The sequence below is a fragment of the Prionailurus bengalensis genome, chromosome B4 (assembly GCF_016509475.1).
Source record: "Prionailurus bengalensis isolate Pbe53 chromosome B4, Fcat_Pben_1.1_paternal_pri, whole genome shotgun sequence".
In the NCBI taxonomy this organism is placed as follows: Eukaryota; Metazoa; Chordata; class Mammalia; order Carnivora; family Felidae; genus Prionailurus; species Prionailurus bengalensis.
In genome coordinates, this window is record NC_057358.1 from 11,746,138 (window position 1) to 11,758,608 (window position 12,471).

A 12,471-nucleotide genomic window follows, 5' to 3' on the forward strand; every position below is an offset into this window, starting at 1 on the left:
ATTCTGCCGTCTGTTCTGCTGGGGGGATGACACTGGGTCAGGCGTCACCAGTGAGCCTTCTCTGCCTCCTTTGAACTTTCCACCAGCCCATGTGGATGGCCCTGGAGGCTTAGAAATAAGCTCCTTGCAGATGTTTCCATCTGTTGCCTTGTAGCCACTCATACCAGAACATCAGCTCATGGAGCACATGCCTCCTAAATCAGCGAGACACTTACTGTGGTAAACGGCTCCCTTTCGTCAGTTGCCGTAATAGAAGCATCTGAGAAATCTGCTCTTAGTAGGCACGGGGACAAGGAAGTGGGGACAAGTGGGGACAAGGAAGATGCAGCCAGCTCCCAAGTATCCAGGGACCGCTTCTCCAGTTTGTGAGCTGCCCAGCGTTACAGTTCTGGGTCTCCTTCTGCTACCATGTTGAGGCTGAATGTAGCCAATAAAGGACATACCGACCTATTTATTTTGCTCTTGGGGGAAAAAGGAAAAAAATAAAGTCTCATCAGAAGTTTGGAGGAATTGGGGCCGAAACCTACAAGCAGATTTGGGGATTGTCTGTGGTTGCTATGTCTTACCGTCGTAACCAGAAATATCCAACAATAGTTTGTATGCGTTCCTAGTCCTGCTTAGGAAAGCACGCAAGGCCTGGAATAGCAAGTGTGAGGATAGGGACAGAATAAGCTGAGACCCCTGGGCTGGAGGACCCTCGGGTTAGAAGCGAGGAGTTGAGATTAAGGAGCGTTTTTGCTGTTTGACAGGGGAGAGGCTGAACTGTCTGTATTGACAGGAGACCCACCCCAAACCTTAGAGAATGAGCTGAGAGCGGGCCTGGGCCAGGCCCCCCAGGGGCCAGATTTCAGGTCTTCACTGCCCTGGATTGTGAGCTCTGTGAAGGCATTAGGAAGAGGCTTCCTGTTCATGCCCCACGGCACCCAGGGAGGCCCTGTGCTGGGCCCAGAGAGGCTTCCCTGAGTTAATTTTAGGTGGAGTCACACCCCAGACTCCCGTGAAGTGTACCAGTCCCCGACTCAGTCTCAGCTGAGCTGTAGTACTTAACACAGCACTGACATGAGAGAGCTACCTATTCCTATTTGTTGATTGACTGATTGAATTTGACTGATAATCTCCAGTTACACACACACACACACACACACACACACACACACGCACGCACGCACAAATGCTCTCACTTTTTTCTGGTTAAGAAAGCCAACACCCAAAATAGGTCCTCTATCTCTACTCAGTTTTTAGAATGACAGAAAGTTCATCCTGAGGCGCAAAGAGAAAAAGAAAAGAAAAATCTAAGAAATGTTTTATGTCTTCAGCTTTTGAGTTGTCAGGCTTGTGTCTCTCCTTTGTCATTTCACAGCTCCTGAGGTCCTGGCCCAGAAACCGTACAGCAAAGCTGTGGACTGCTGGTCCATCGGGGTGATTGCCTATATCTTGTGAGTATTGCTTGCTACCTTGGCTTCTTTTTTCTTTCTTTCTTTTTTATTGTCGCGAAATACACATAACACAGGATTTACCATTTTAACCCTTTTTAAACGCACAGGTCAGTGGCGTCCAGTTCATTCACCCTGTCATGCAGTCACCGCCACCCATCTCCAGAATGTTTTCATCTTCCCCAAACTGAAACTCTGTCCCCATTAAACTCTGACTCCTGTTGTCCCCTCCCTGTAGTCCCAGATACACTCCATTCTTCCTTCTATCTCTGTGAAGTCGGCCATTCTAGGTTCCTCACGTAAGTGGAATCATATGGCATTTGTGCTTTCGTGACTGGCTTTCTTGTTTATAATGTCCCAGTGTTCATCCATGTGGGAGCAGGTGCCGAATTTCATTCTTTTTAAGGCTGACGAACAGTCCGTTATATGCATATGACACATTTTGTTTATCCATTCATCCCTCGGTGGACACCTGGCGGTTTCTACCTTGTGGCCATTATGCATAATGTTGCTATGAACATGGGTGTTCAGATGTCCGCCTTTGGGTGTCTACCCGGATGTGGGATGGCTGGATCATACGGTAATTCTACGTTTTAACGTTTGGAGGAAGCTCCACGCTGTTTTCCATAGCAGCGCCCCCACTTTACGTTCCCAACAGCAATGCACAAACGTTCCAGTCTCACCACATCCTTCCTGACTTTTCATAACAGCCGTCCTAATCGGTATGAAGTGCTTTCGTCGTGCGTGTGATTTGCGTTTCTCTTTCTTAAAATGTATTTCTAATGTTTTTGAGTGCAGTTGACACATAATGTTACATTTGATTCAGGCATACAACATAGTGATTTCATAACTCTATACGTTAGGTTCTGCTCACAACAAGTGTAGCTCACCCTCTGTTACCATACGACGCTATTCCAATACTGTCGGCTCTTTTCCCCATGCTATACCTTTTACTCCTGTGACATATTCATTCCATCACTGGAGGCCTGTACCTCCCACTCCTCTTCACCCATTTTACCCCTCCACCCTCCCTTCTGGCAAACCATCAATCTGTTCTCTGTATTTATAGGTCCAGTTCTGCTTTTTGTTTATTTATTCATTTGTTTTTTTAGATTCCACATACGAGTGAGATCATATAGTATTTGTCTTTCTAGGTCTGATTTATTTCACATTGCATAATACCCTCTAAGTCCATCCCTGTTGTTGCAAATGACAACATCCCATCCTTTGTATAGCTGAGTAATATTCCAGTGTGTGTGTATGTGTGTGCATGCGTGTGTGCATGTGTGTATCACCTCTTCTTTATCAATGGACACTTGGATTGTTTTCATATCTTGGCTGTTATGAATAATGCCTCAGTGCATTTATCTTATGGCTAATGATGTTGAGCATCTCTTCATGTGCCACCTTGGCTTTCCTGGGGATACAGATGACCATGAAAATATTAGGACATCTTCAAAAGAAATCAAAATGAGAAAAATATGATGAAAACCAAAATTTAGCCTTTAGATACCTCATTTCTTCTCAGGTGCCTCATCTCCACAACCCAGGAAGGGCTGTCATAGGCATAGGGTTGTTGCAGTTGTTTTCACAGTGATCAGTTTTGGTTATTATTATTATTTTTTGTTTTGCTTCAGTCCACTGTAAAGTTGTTTTTTAATTACAATTTCTTTTGGCAGTGATACTTTCAAACACCTACAATGGAGCACACTGCTAGGCTGGGCTTAGGCCAACTGGTGTCTGTAATTGATAGGAAATGAATTTCTTCCCAAGGAAGGGAAGGCTTTCTAGCAGACAGAGTCTGCTACACACAATGAAAGACCGTGGGGGATTGTGATCAGAGAAAGGTCTGACAGTATGTGGCATCCTCAGGGACTGCTGGAAACATCCCCCCTGTATTGGCGTTGTCTCATTATCTGGAAAACAAGCGGTCTTTCTACAGCATACATTCAACCGAGCAGCTTTTGTAATTTAATGTGGATTTAGTTGACAGCTCCTGTAGATTCCTGCCATTATCACAGGATTTATCCATTCTGATATCCTTGGCCCGTAGGACTCCCACTTATGAAAATAGGTAAAGGGCAGATTCATCTGAGCTATAAAGCTAACATCGCATTTACATAGTGCTTTTACTTTTAAAGCATCTTGACCATCTTCTATAGTAGTTTCATCCTTTTTAGTGTGTGTGTCGGGGGGAGTTACAGACCCTTTTGAGAATCTGGTGAAATCTCTGGACCCTGTCCCCTAATAAATTCACACACACACACACATCCCACACTTTAGCATACCTCATTAGGGGGCTTCCTGCGTAGGTAGATATCAGACACAGGCCGTGTGTTATTTACTCTGGCCCCCTAAACTCTCAGCTGAAATTCATATCAGTGGTCGTGCCTTGACAAACTTGACATGAAAGATGAGAAGAAATGAATGATGGGCCACTGTTCTTCCTGCAGAGGACCAAAGCTGGCGTCATCTCGAGAAATCTGGGGCTAGGCACAAGTGTCCCTTCATCTGGGCTTCTGCTTGTTTGTGCCTTCACACTTCTTCTGAATCTTGACCCAACAGTGTGGTCTACACTAATGTCTATAGGATCCCTTTGTATGTATAATGGTTTCCCTCAAGTCTTGGCATTGGGGTAGGATATCTGCACAGCTAGAAGGAGATACATACAGCTTTACTGGGATGGGCATTGGTGTCTTAGACAGCTCTGGCTGCTATAACAAAACACTATGGACTGGGTGACTTAATAGGCAGACATTCATTTCTCACAGTTTAGAAGGCTGGGAAGTCTAAGATCTAGGTGCCTGCTGATTCAGTTCCTGGTGAGGACCTTCTTTCTGCCTAGGTTGCCACCTTCCTATTGTGTCCTCACAAGGCAGAAGGGGAATGTTCAAGCTCTCTCGTGTCTCCTGTCTCTTCTCATAAAGGCACTAATCCCATTATGGAGGCCCCATCCTCATGACCTCATCCCAACCTAATTGCCTCTCAAAGGCCCCATTTTCAAACACCATCACAGTGGGGGTTAGGGCTTCAACATACGAATTTGAGGGGGATGCTATTCAGTCCATAGTAAATGATTTGGTTGTGTTGTGCTTGATAAAATTCTTATAGCAGAATCTCCTCAAAACATGGACATTTCAGGATGGACATAGTACCTACTTTATAATATCAATGATGTATATATTATAAATACATATATATCTATATTATGTATACACATATATATTACATATGTATTATATATAATATAATACATATATATAATATCAAACATCTGTGTAACAGTGCAAGGATATAAATATTCTCACAGGTTTTATCTCCCTTCACCTCCCTGCAGTCCTACAAGATAGGTGTAGTTATTATTAAACCCACTGAAAGAAGATGAAACTTCAGTTCAAGGACACTAAATAGTATAACTTGGTGTCAGAATTGACATTTGAACCCAAGCCCAGCTCTGACTTGCAGTCCAGCTCTTTCTGCTACGCCACATGCCCTCCACATGCAGACGTGGCCATGTCAGTGAGAGAAGACAGGATGTTTCTTTCCCTGTGACATCCAGCTTGTGTTTATTTCTTTCTTTCTGCAAATGTTTACTGAGTACGTACCATGCACCTGTCACTATGCTAGATCCTGGGAATGAGCGTTAAACAAAACATACACAGTCCCTGGGTTTGTGAAGCTGGCTCTCAGTCTCATGGAAGAGACAGGCATTCAGAGAAACCTCATAAATGAACATTTAAACATGAGCAACATGTGCAACACATTTAAAAACGTGCAGGGTGCCTTAAAGGAAGAGCATGAGGTGCCCTAGTAAAGTGGAACAGAGGTTGCCTCGTTTCCACTGGGGTAAATGGCTGAGGAGGACTTCTTTGAAAAAGGGGCCTTAAAACAAAAGCTAAATGATGTGTGAGTGTTCAGCAGATAGAGTGAGGAAAAAGTGTTCCAGGCAGAGTGAATAGCATGCACAGAGGAGGCTTTCAGCTGCAAGTAACAGAAAATTCTGGCTTAAGCATTTAAAACAAGAAAACAAGTCATACCTCACATAATAACAAGTGTGGATCTAGGGGAGCCACAAGACTGCCTAGGTCAGAATGTCACTCCCAGATGGTATCCATCTGGGATGGTACTGCTCTTCACCATCCTCAGTACGTTAATCTTTCCTTGCGACCGCCCCCCCCCCCCGCCCCCCACAACCAAACAAGATGGCCACCGCAGCGTCGGGCATCTTGGACAGACACAGCATTGACTGGTGGAAGAAGAGGTGATGTTTATCCCCACGTTCTCTGGGGAAGAGCTAGAATATCTTCCCCAGAGGCCCCTCAGGCAACTTTCCCTCATGTCTGATTGGCCAGAAATGCCTCCCATGCTCGTTTCTAAAGGAGTCCCTGGCAGAGAAGATGGGATTATTGCTGGTTGGCCAAATGAAGCAGGTGACCTCTGCTGGTGAAGAGGAAAGCAGGAAATGGATTTGCAGTAGGTAAAGAACACGTCTGCCATGGCCCAATAGGTAGGAGAACACCAGGAAGGACAGCAAGGGGGCACCCAGGTGGCTCAGTTGGTTAAATGTATGACTTGGGTTAGGTCATGATCTCACGGTTCATGGGATCGAACCCTGCACCGGGCGCGGTGCTGACAGCCCAAAGCCTGGAGCCTGCTTCGGATTCTGTGTCTCCCTCTCTCTCTGCCTCTTCCCCGCTCACCCTTTGTCTGTCTGTCTGTCTCTCTCTCTCTCAAAAATAAATAAATGCTAAAAAAAAATCTTTTTAAGTGCAACATGGTTAGAGTATGATATTAAGACAGGATATCAGAAAGTTATATGCAAGAGCCTGGGGAAGGAGAGACGTGGCAGAAAGTTTAGGTTTAACAAATGTAGTGGGAAGCCAAAGAAGGATTTTGGCCAAAGATATGAACTGATCTGATTTTCACTCAAGTATTATTCCAGCTACTCTGTGAACGGGGGTTAGACAAAGCAGGAGTGGAGGGTGGTGACTGTTGGGAGGCTTTGTCAGATGAGCAGTGACAGTTGCTTCCACCAGGGAGGCAGTGATGGTGATCAAGTGGCAGGTGTATTTTGGATATGGGGTTAAAGGAGAGAGAAGTTTCAGGTGTAAACCCAAGTTTTTGGCATAAGCATTCATGTAGATGGCTAAGAAAAAAGAATAGAGGGTGACGAATGAGCAAGTCTAGGGGGATCAGTGAGATCAAGAATTTCATTTGGGGCATGTTAAACTTGAGATAAACTTTGAGATATCTATGCAATTGTGTATGCACATGTGGAGGTCAGAAGTCTGGGATAGAGATGCTTGGCATATATATCTGGGTATGGTTTGAATGTAGTATATCCAAAGCCTTATAATTACAGTATACAATACAATACTTGTCTGGGTTAAAATATAGTATTAAGTAAAGCAGTACTATATTTCTTTATTTCTTCTTTAAGTATAAATTGATAAGCTCAAACTTGGTGGTCACCTGGTCACCACTAGTTTTGCTGCAGGGATTAGTCTCCGGTTGATTTATCAGCTGTGTCATATTTCAAAATGGCAGCTAGGGTGCCTGTTTTCCTTGGTGCCTTCCAGAGCTCTGAGGGTCTCAAGCAGAGAAAAAATGGAGACTGTGAGACTCTCTCTTATACCTTCCAAGATGTTCAGATCTTTATGGCTGATAGGCCACATTCTAGATAAAATTTTTCTACATAATATGGCTATGCTTGGAGAACCACTCACTTCAAATTTATCATTATTAGTGCCAACAACTAGCATTTCTTGAGTACCTTTTCTATTCCAGGCACTGTTAGGTGCTAAAGATGCCAAGATGACAAAAGCATGTTGCCTCCCATGAGAATATTAACAGTGTATATGGTGGGACAAGAAGATTCATAAAGTAGATTAGGTGACATGCAGAGGGGCTTGTGTGCAGCTGTAGGAATTCCTGGGCTGAAGCCACCAATGGGGACAGGGGTGTTCGGGAAGGAGGAGGCACCATGCCAGGTATGTCTAGGAGGCTGGATAAGACTAGCATTTCAGAGAGGGGAGAGGGATGCTTGCAGGCACAGGATCAAGGTTGCCTGAGGCACATTCGAGCGCTGATGAAAATACTCAGTAAAAGGCCCCTGGCCTTGGTTGGGGTTCCTGGTGCAAGGCTGGCTCCAGGTTGAACGAGGGTTAGAAGTTAGAACTCCTGGATCTCAGTCTCAGACTCTTGCTACTTCCTGCTGACCGGCTGGAGGGTTAGGGTGGGTCTGCCGTAGGTGGGGAGGGCCCCTACCCATGTTGGGACTTTTGACCTTCCTACTGCACCCCGACTCCCTGCTTTCATCTTTCGTCTGGAGACCAGTGAGCAAGGCTGTTGAGCGGGTCGTGACGCACAGGCAGCACACAGGGGAAGGCAGCTGTCCCGCGGGGGTCTGTGCTGAACCCCTGTTCTTCATATCACCTGTAATGGAAAAAAGGTTAGCCTCTGCAGTTTTTTGAAGTGCAGCGTTATTTTCATTTGCTAAACCTGTCACACTGAGAAATCAGATCACAGCAAAAGCGGCTGTGACCGGCCATGTACCAAACGTCTGCTCTGCATGCAGACATTCTGTATTTTGTCAGTGCAGATACTTGATGTATTCCTTCTCTTTTGATCTCTGCACTCATTTCTATGTTATCCATCATGTTGGAAGGAGAAATATTTTTTTCTATGAGGGATACTCATTTTTAAAAACACATTAGTGGGTCCTTATCAGGAGTCCCTCTAGGGATCTGGACTTAGGAAAAACATCTTTGCCTGCATCACTTAAGCTACTGAGAAGAATGAGGAGAATGTGAGGCACACGCTGCTGGGCATGTCCAGGCTCCAGCCTGGAGGTGTGGTCAGCCAAGATCCCGCAAGTTCCAAGGAAATAAATGTGCCCACTGGAGATGAGAATCCGCATTTCATTGACAAGACTGAATTTTGCCATCATGTGCACACTGCCTTTCTTTCTCGAAATTTCAAGGAGATGAGTTAATGATGGCTTGCCTCACTTATGCTCAGGGATACAGCATGCTCTGTGCTATGGAGAAACACAGTGGATGTGTGTCAGTCTAAGAATCGAGCAAGGCCTTACGGAGTTTGGGCATGAGAGCGTTTGGGAAGGCCAGAAGGTTAGGGTGGGTCTGCTATGGGTGGGGAGGGCCCCTACCCTTGTTGTGGCCTTTGACCTCTCTGCCTAGCAGAAACTCCAGGCAAAATACTTACAGTAATCCCCTTACTTTTTGACTGGCCTCCTACATGGTTCAGTCATTAAAACGAGGTCACATAAATATCTATCGGCCAGCTGGTACCCAGTGTAATTGGCTTTGTAAAGAGTGGTGATAAGAGTGCCTAATCTGTATGGTAGGTCCATTTTTGGAGACAAAGAATGTTCCTTGTCAAGGTAGTCATCATCATTTTAAACCATTGACAGATGCGGCTTTGTGGATACACATGTCCCAGGGAGAGAGCCGGAACCCAAGCTCCAGTAGGAGAGAATGTGGTGTAATTACTCAGCCCCAGGGAAAGAGCCAAGCATGGGGCATTATGGTGGTGGTTACTACCATTAGTATGAAAAGTGTTAGCACTAATAAGAATAATTAACTGGCATTGCCAGCAGGCAGCAATCATCTTGTTATATTCATAAACTTTGTGGGAGGGGACTCATTGCCTTGTTTAGGCTGCCTTGGGCCCATGGGCTGCACTTTGGCTTTCGAAGTTCAGGAACTAAATTAATCTATTTATTCATCTTGCTCAGACAGTCCCAGTGAATTGGTTCACACTAGCCAGACTCAAAAGAGATTAAAAAAAAAAAAAACAACCTGGAGTGTCAGTTTACTAAATCATGAGATCCGTGCCCTGCAGGGTAATTGGATACACATGTCATCAAACTAGCATGTTCTCCCCACAAGAGGAAATGCTCCATGAGAAAGCAGATTAAAAGCAGAAGTTGCCTTTACAAACAAGGAATCAGAGCCTAAAGCTGGATGGCCTTACGTGTTTTCACAAAGCCTAGAGTCCTCTCCAGGGTTCTTCTCTATCCGAGGGTATTTCTGTCCCTCTGTGACACAGCTGTCCCTGGTGGCTGGTCAGAGTGGCCACAGACTGGCCAGGGCTTATGCCTCCCTCTCCTTCCTCCTGCCCTAAAGATCAGCCTCCAGCCTTCTCTATCTTCTAGCATTCAGGCATTATCAGTGTTTGAGCAGGCTTTGGTTGTCATAATTCTCAGGCTTACTGACTTTATTTCACTGACTGCATTTCAGTATGGTGCTTTCCAAGGATTTCCAGAAAGGTGCTTCATCTCCCCTCCATAGTCTACACTGAGTGGATCCTGTATGTGCCTAAATGCCTTTTGGTTACCTTTAGTCTCAGACACAAGTACTGCTTGACCATATTCCTGCTTTGTTGTGGGCCTGTGACCCTCTCCCTGCTGCTTCTGGGGAAAGACTTTATTGGTTGTCTGTTGATGGTTGGTTCACTTCTCAACCCTTAGGAAATAGTCAAACAAATATTGTCTGGTTTCAGAAAGTGGGTGGAGGGGTATGCACGGAGGTGATGGAGGAAATTTTACAAGCAGCGCAATCGAGGTCAAGAAATTCTGCACTTTAGTTGGGGGAGGGGGAGCAACTTCCTGCCAGTCATTTCAGGGAAGGTGGAATCCACTAATGTCTTTGTCTCGCAAAGGCCCTGGGGTAGAAAGGACACCTCAGGGAGAAGCTCGTAGGGAATGTCTCACCTATATCACCTTTACACTCAATGGCAGGGCTTCAGGCCAGATGGAAAAACATTTCACTTCCTCTGCTCTCTTCTGTTCACGTCAGCATCATCAGTATCCTCTCCTGGAAACTGTCATTTAACGCTTCAGGATATTTCTCCTGGAGAACAGAAGGCAGAGGATTGACATGCATTCACTTAACTAACATTTATTGAGCCGAATATGTGTCAGGCAATACGACGGGGTTGCAGACATGGATTCGTTACCAACTCGGACTTGGGGGTGCTCACTGTCTGCTGGAGGGGACAGACAGTAAACAGATCAGTTAAAATCCAGTCTTGGTGGCTGTCACTGAAATGAGAGGCAAGAGCTCCCAGGGCAGAGCTGTAAACCCTGTCCTGGCCTTGAGGAAGTCTCCACAAGGGGATGGTGATCTGGCTTTGGACAGACTGTCTTCAAATATTGGCAGGGCCGTCACGCAGGGAGATTGATGGTTTATCCTTCACGACCAATTATCTGAAGGTAACGATGTGCTTACTGTGTTGGAGAGAAGATGTACTATTCAGTCTGAAACATAATTTTTGAAATAGAACTTGAAAGATGTGATCCAGCTTTGACCTTCCGATGTCTCAAACTTGATGATGGGGAAAATATAATCTTTGAATTATCAGGATTTTTTCCAAGTTTATTTATTTTGAGAGAGAGAAAGAGAGTGAGTGTACAAGTGGGGGAGGGGCACAGAGAGAGAGAGGGAGAGAGAGAATCCCAAGCAGGCTCTACACTGTCAGCACAGAGCCCGGTGGGGGGCTCAAACTCAGGAACCATGAGATCATGACCTGAGCCAAAACCACGAGTTGGATGTTTAACCGAGTGAGCCACCCAGGCGCCCCTGAATCAGGATTTTTAACTCACCTATCACCATACTGAGCAAACGGAAGACTCAAAAGAGGCCCTTATTATGTTTTACCATGTTTACCATCTGGAACGTAGCACAGGAGCCCAGAGGCAGGAAGGAGGCGGCACACAGCTAGCGTAAAGCTACAGAAAGTGCATGGGGGGTGTAGGAGCAAGTCATGAGTTTGGACCACTTACTCTGAGCTGGGTTTGTGACCAGGAGGTGCAGATGATGGAAGTGAGAAGGGGAGAGTCCCTGATTTCCACGAGCAAGTGAGGAAACGCTCGTGGAGGTGGTAAGGGGACCCACGGAAGGACACGCCAAAGCCCGTGACTCTGCACCGAACACTGCACACTATGCGTTGGCGAGACAGCACCCGGGGACCGTCTTCAGCCCTCTAATCCCCTTGCTGTGCTCCGAGGGCTTGCCGGCTAGGCATTCTCAGCAGCGCTTCGTACGCGAGTAAGCAGAAGCCAGGGGACAAGTGGACAGCCCATGGCGTGGCTGTACCGACACACTTCCCAGGGGCAGCAGCTGGTCTGCTTTTCACCTGCAGAATCGTAACTGCGTGCCCATCAGAACGGGAGAGAGAAAAGGAAGGAAACAAGCCGAGAGGGAGGAAGCAAGAGCCCTGCAACCAAAAAAAAAAAAAAAAAAGTCAAGATGCTAAAGTCGAATTGGAAATCCCCCCGGGTTCAGAATCATCAGTTAGCGCTGGTGTTAATCACCTCCAGACTGGATGTCTGCACCCCTCAGAGCTTCGGGATGAAATCCATTACTCGTGAGAACTAATTTTAGCTGCTGGAAGTTTCGCTGGGTTTTTCCTAACACAACAGTCCTGGCTGTTTGAAGCTCTCCCTGCTCATCTTCCTCCCCGCCTGCCCTCCCTTCCGTGGTCAGCGTGAGCGGAGTGCAAAGTGGCTTTGTCTGGGCTTCCTTTGGTTGTGTTTCCCCTGCAGCAGGGGGCTCAGTGCCTCTGTGTCCGTCCCCCAGACAGCCTCAAGGTGCTGTCCATGTGGCTAACGCAAGAATCAAAAAGTGATACACTTGGAAGCGGCACTGTGGATCACGATCCAACAGCTGTGGATGCTGCATTGTCTGGTCCGCTCCTTTACAAACTCTTTTACTCCAAATGGAGTATGCTACTCTCTTCTCACGCTTGGAGAAGTGCTGAATCTCCTTCCCCCCGACCCTTCCCGGCGGTTCCCAGTCTTCAGCCCCAGTTGCATATAAACTGTCCAAGAAATGTGTTTCCTTTCTCCCCTAGATCTTTCCCTGATCTGCTTACACATTCTCAGCTTTCAAGGCCTTATCCAAATCTCCGGGGATGACATGGGACACTTGTCTGTTACATTTTCATCAACAGTGTTTTGCTGAAGTCAGCCTGCACATGGTTTTAATACGTGAAACCATTCCTGCTTTCTCCAGCC

At 46.1% G+C, this 12,471-nt stretch overlaps 1 protein-coding gene across 2 annotated transcripts in view; it reads left to right on the forward strand.

The window, feature by feature from the left end:
• CAMK1D (calcium/calmodulin dependent protein kinase ID) overlaps window positions 1–12,471 on the forward strand; it is a 435,052-nt gene that overhangs the window by 393,295 nt on the left and 29,286 nt on the right. For both annotated transcript variants that reach the window (XM_043564752.1, XM_043564753.1), the window contains exon 6: window positions 1,361–1,436. In XM_043564752.1, coding sequence (XP_043420687.1) covers window positions 1,361–1,436 — 76 coding nt within the window. The remainder of the gene's footprint in view (window positions 1–1,360; window positions 1,437–12,471) is intronic.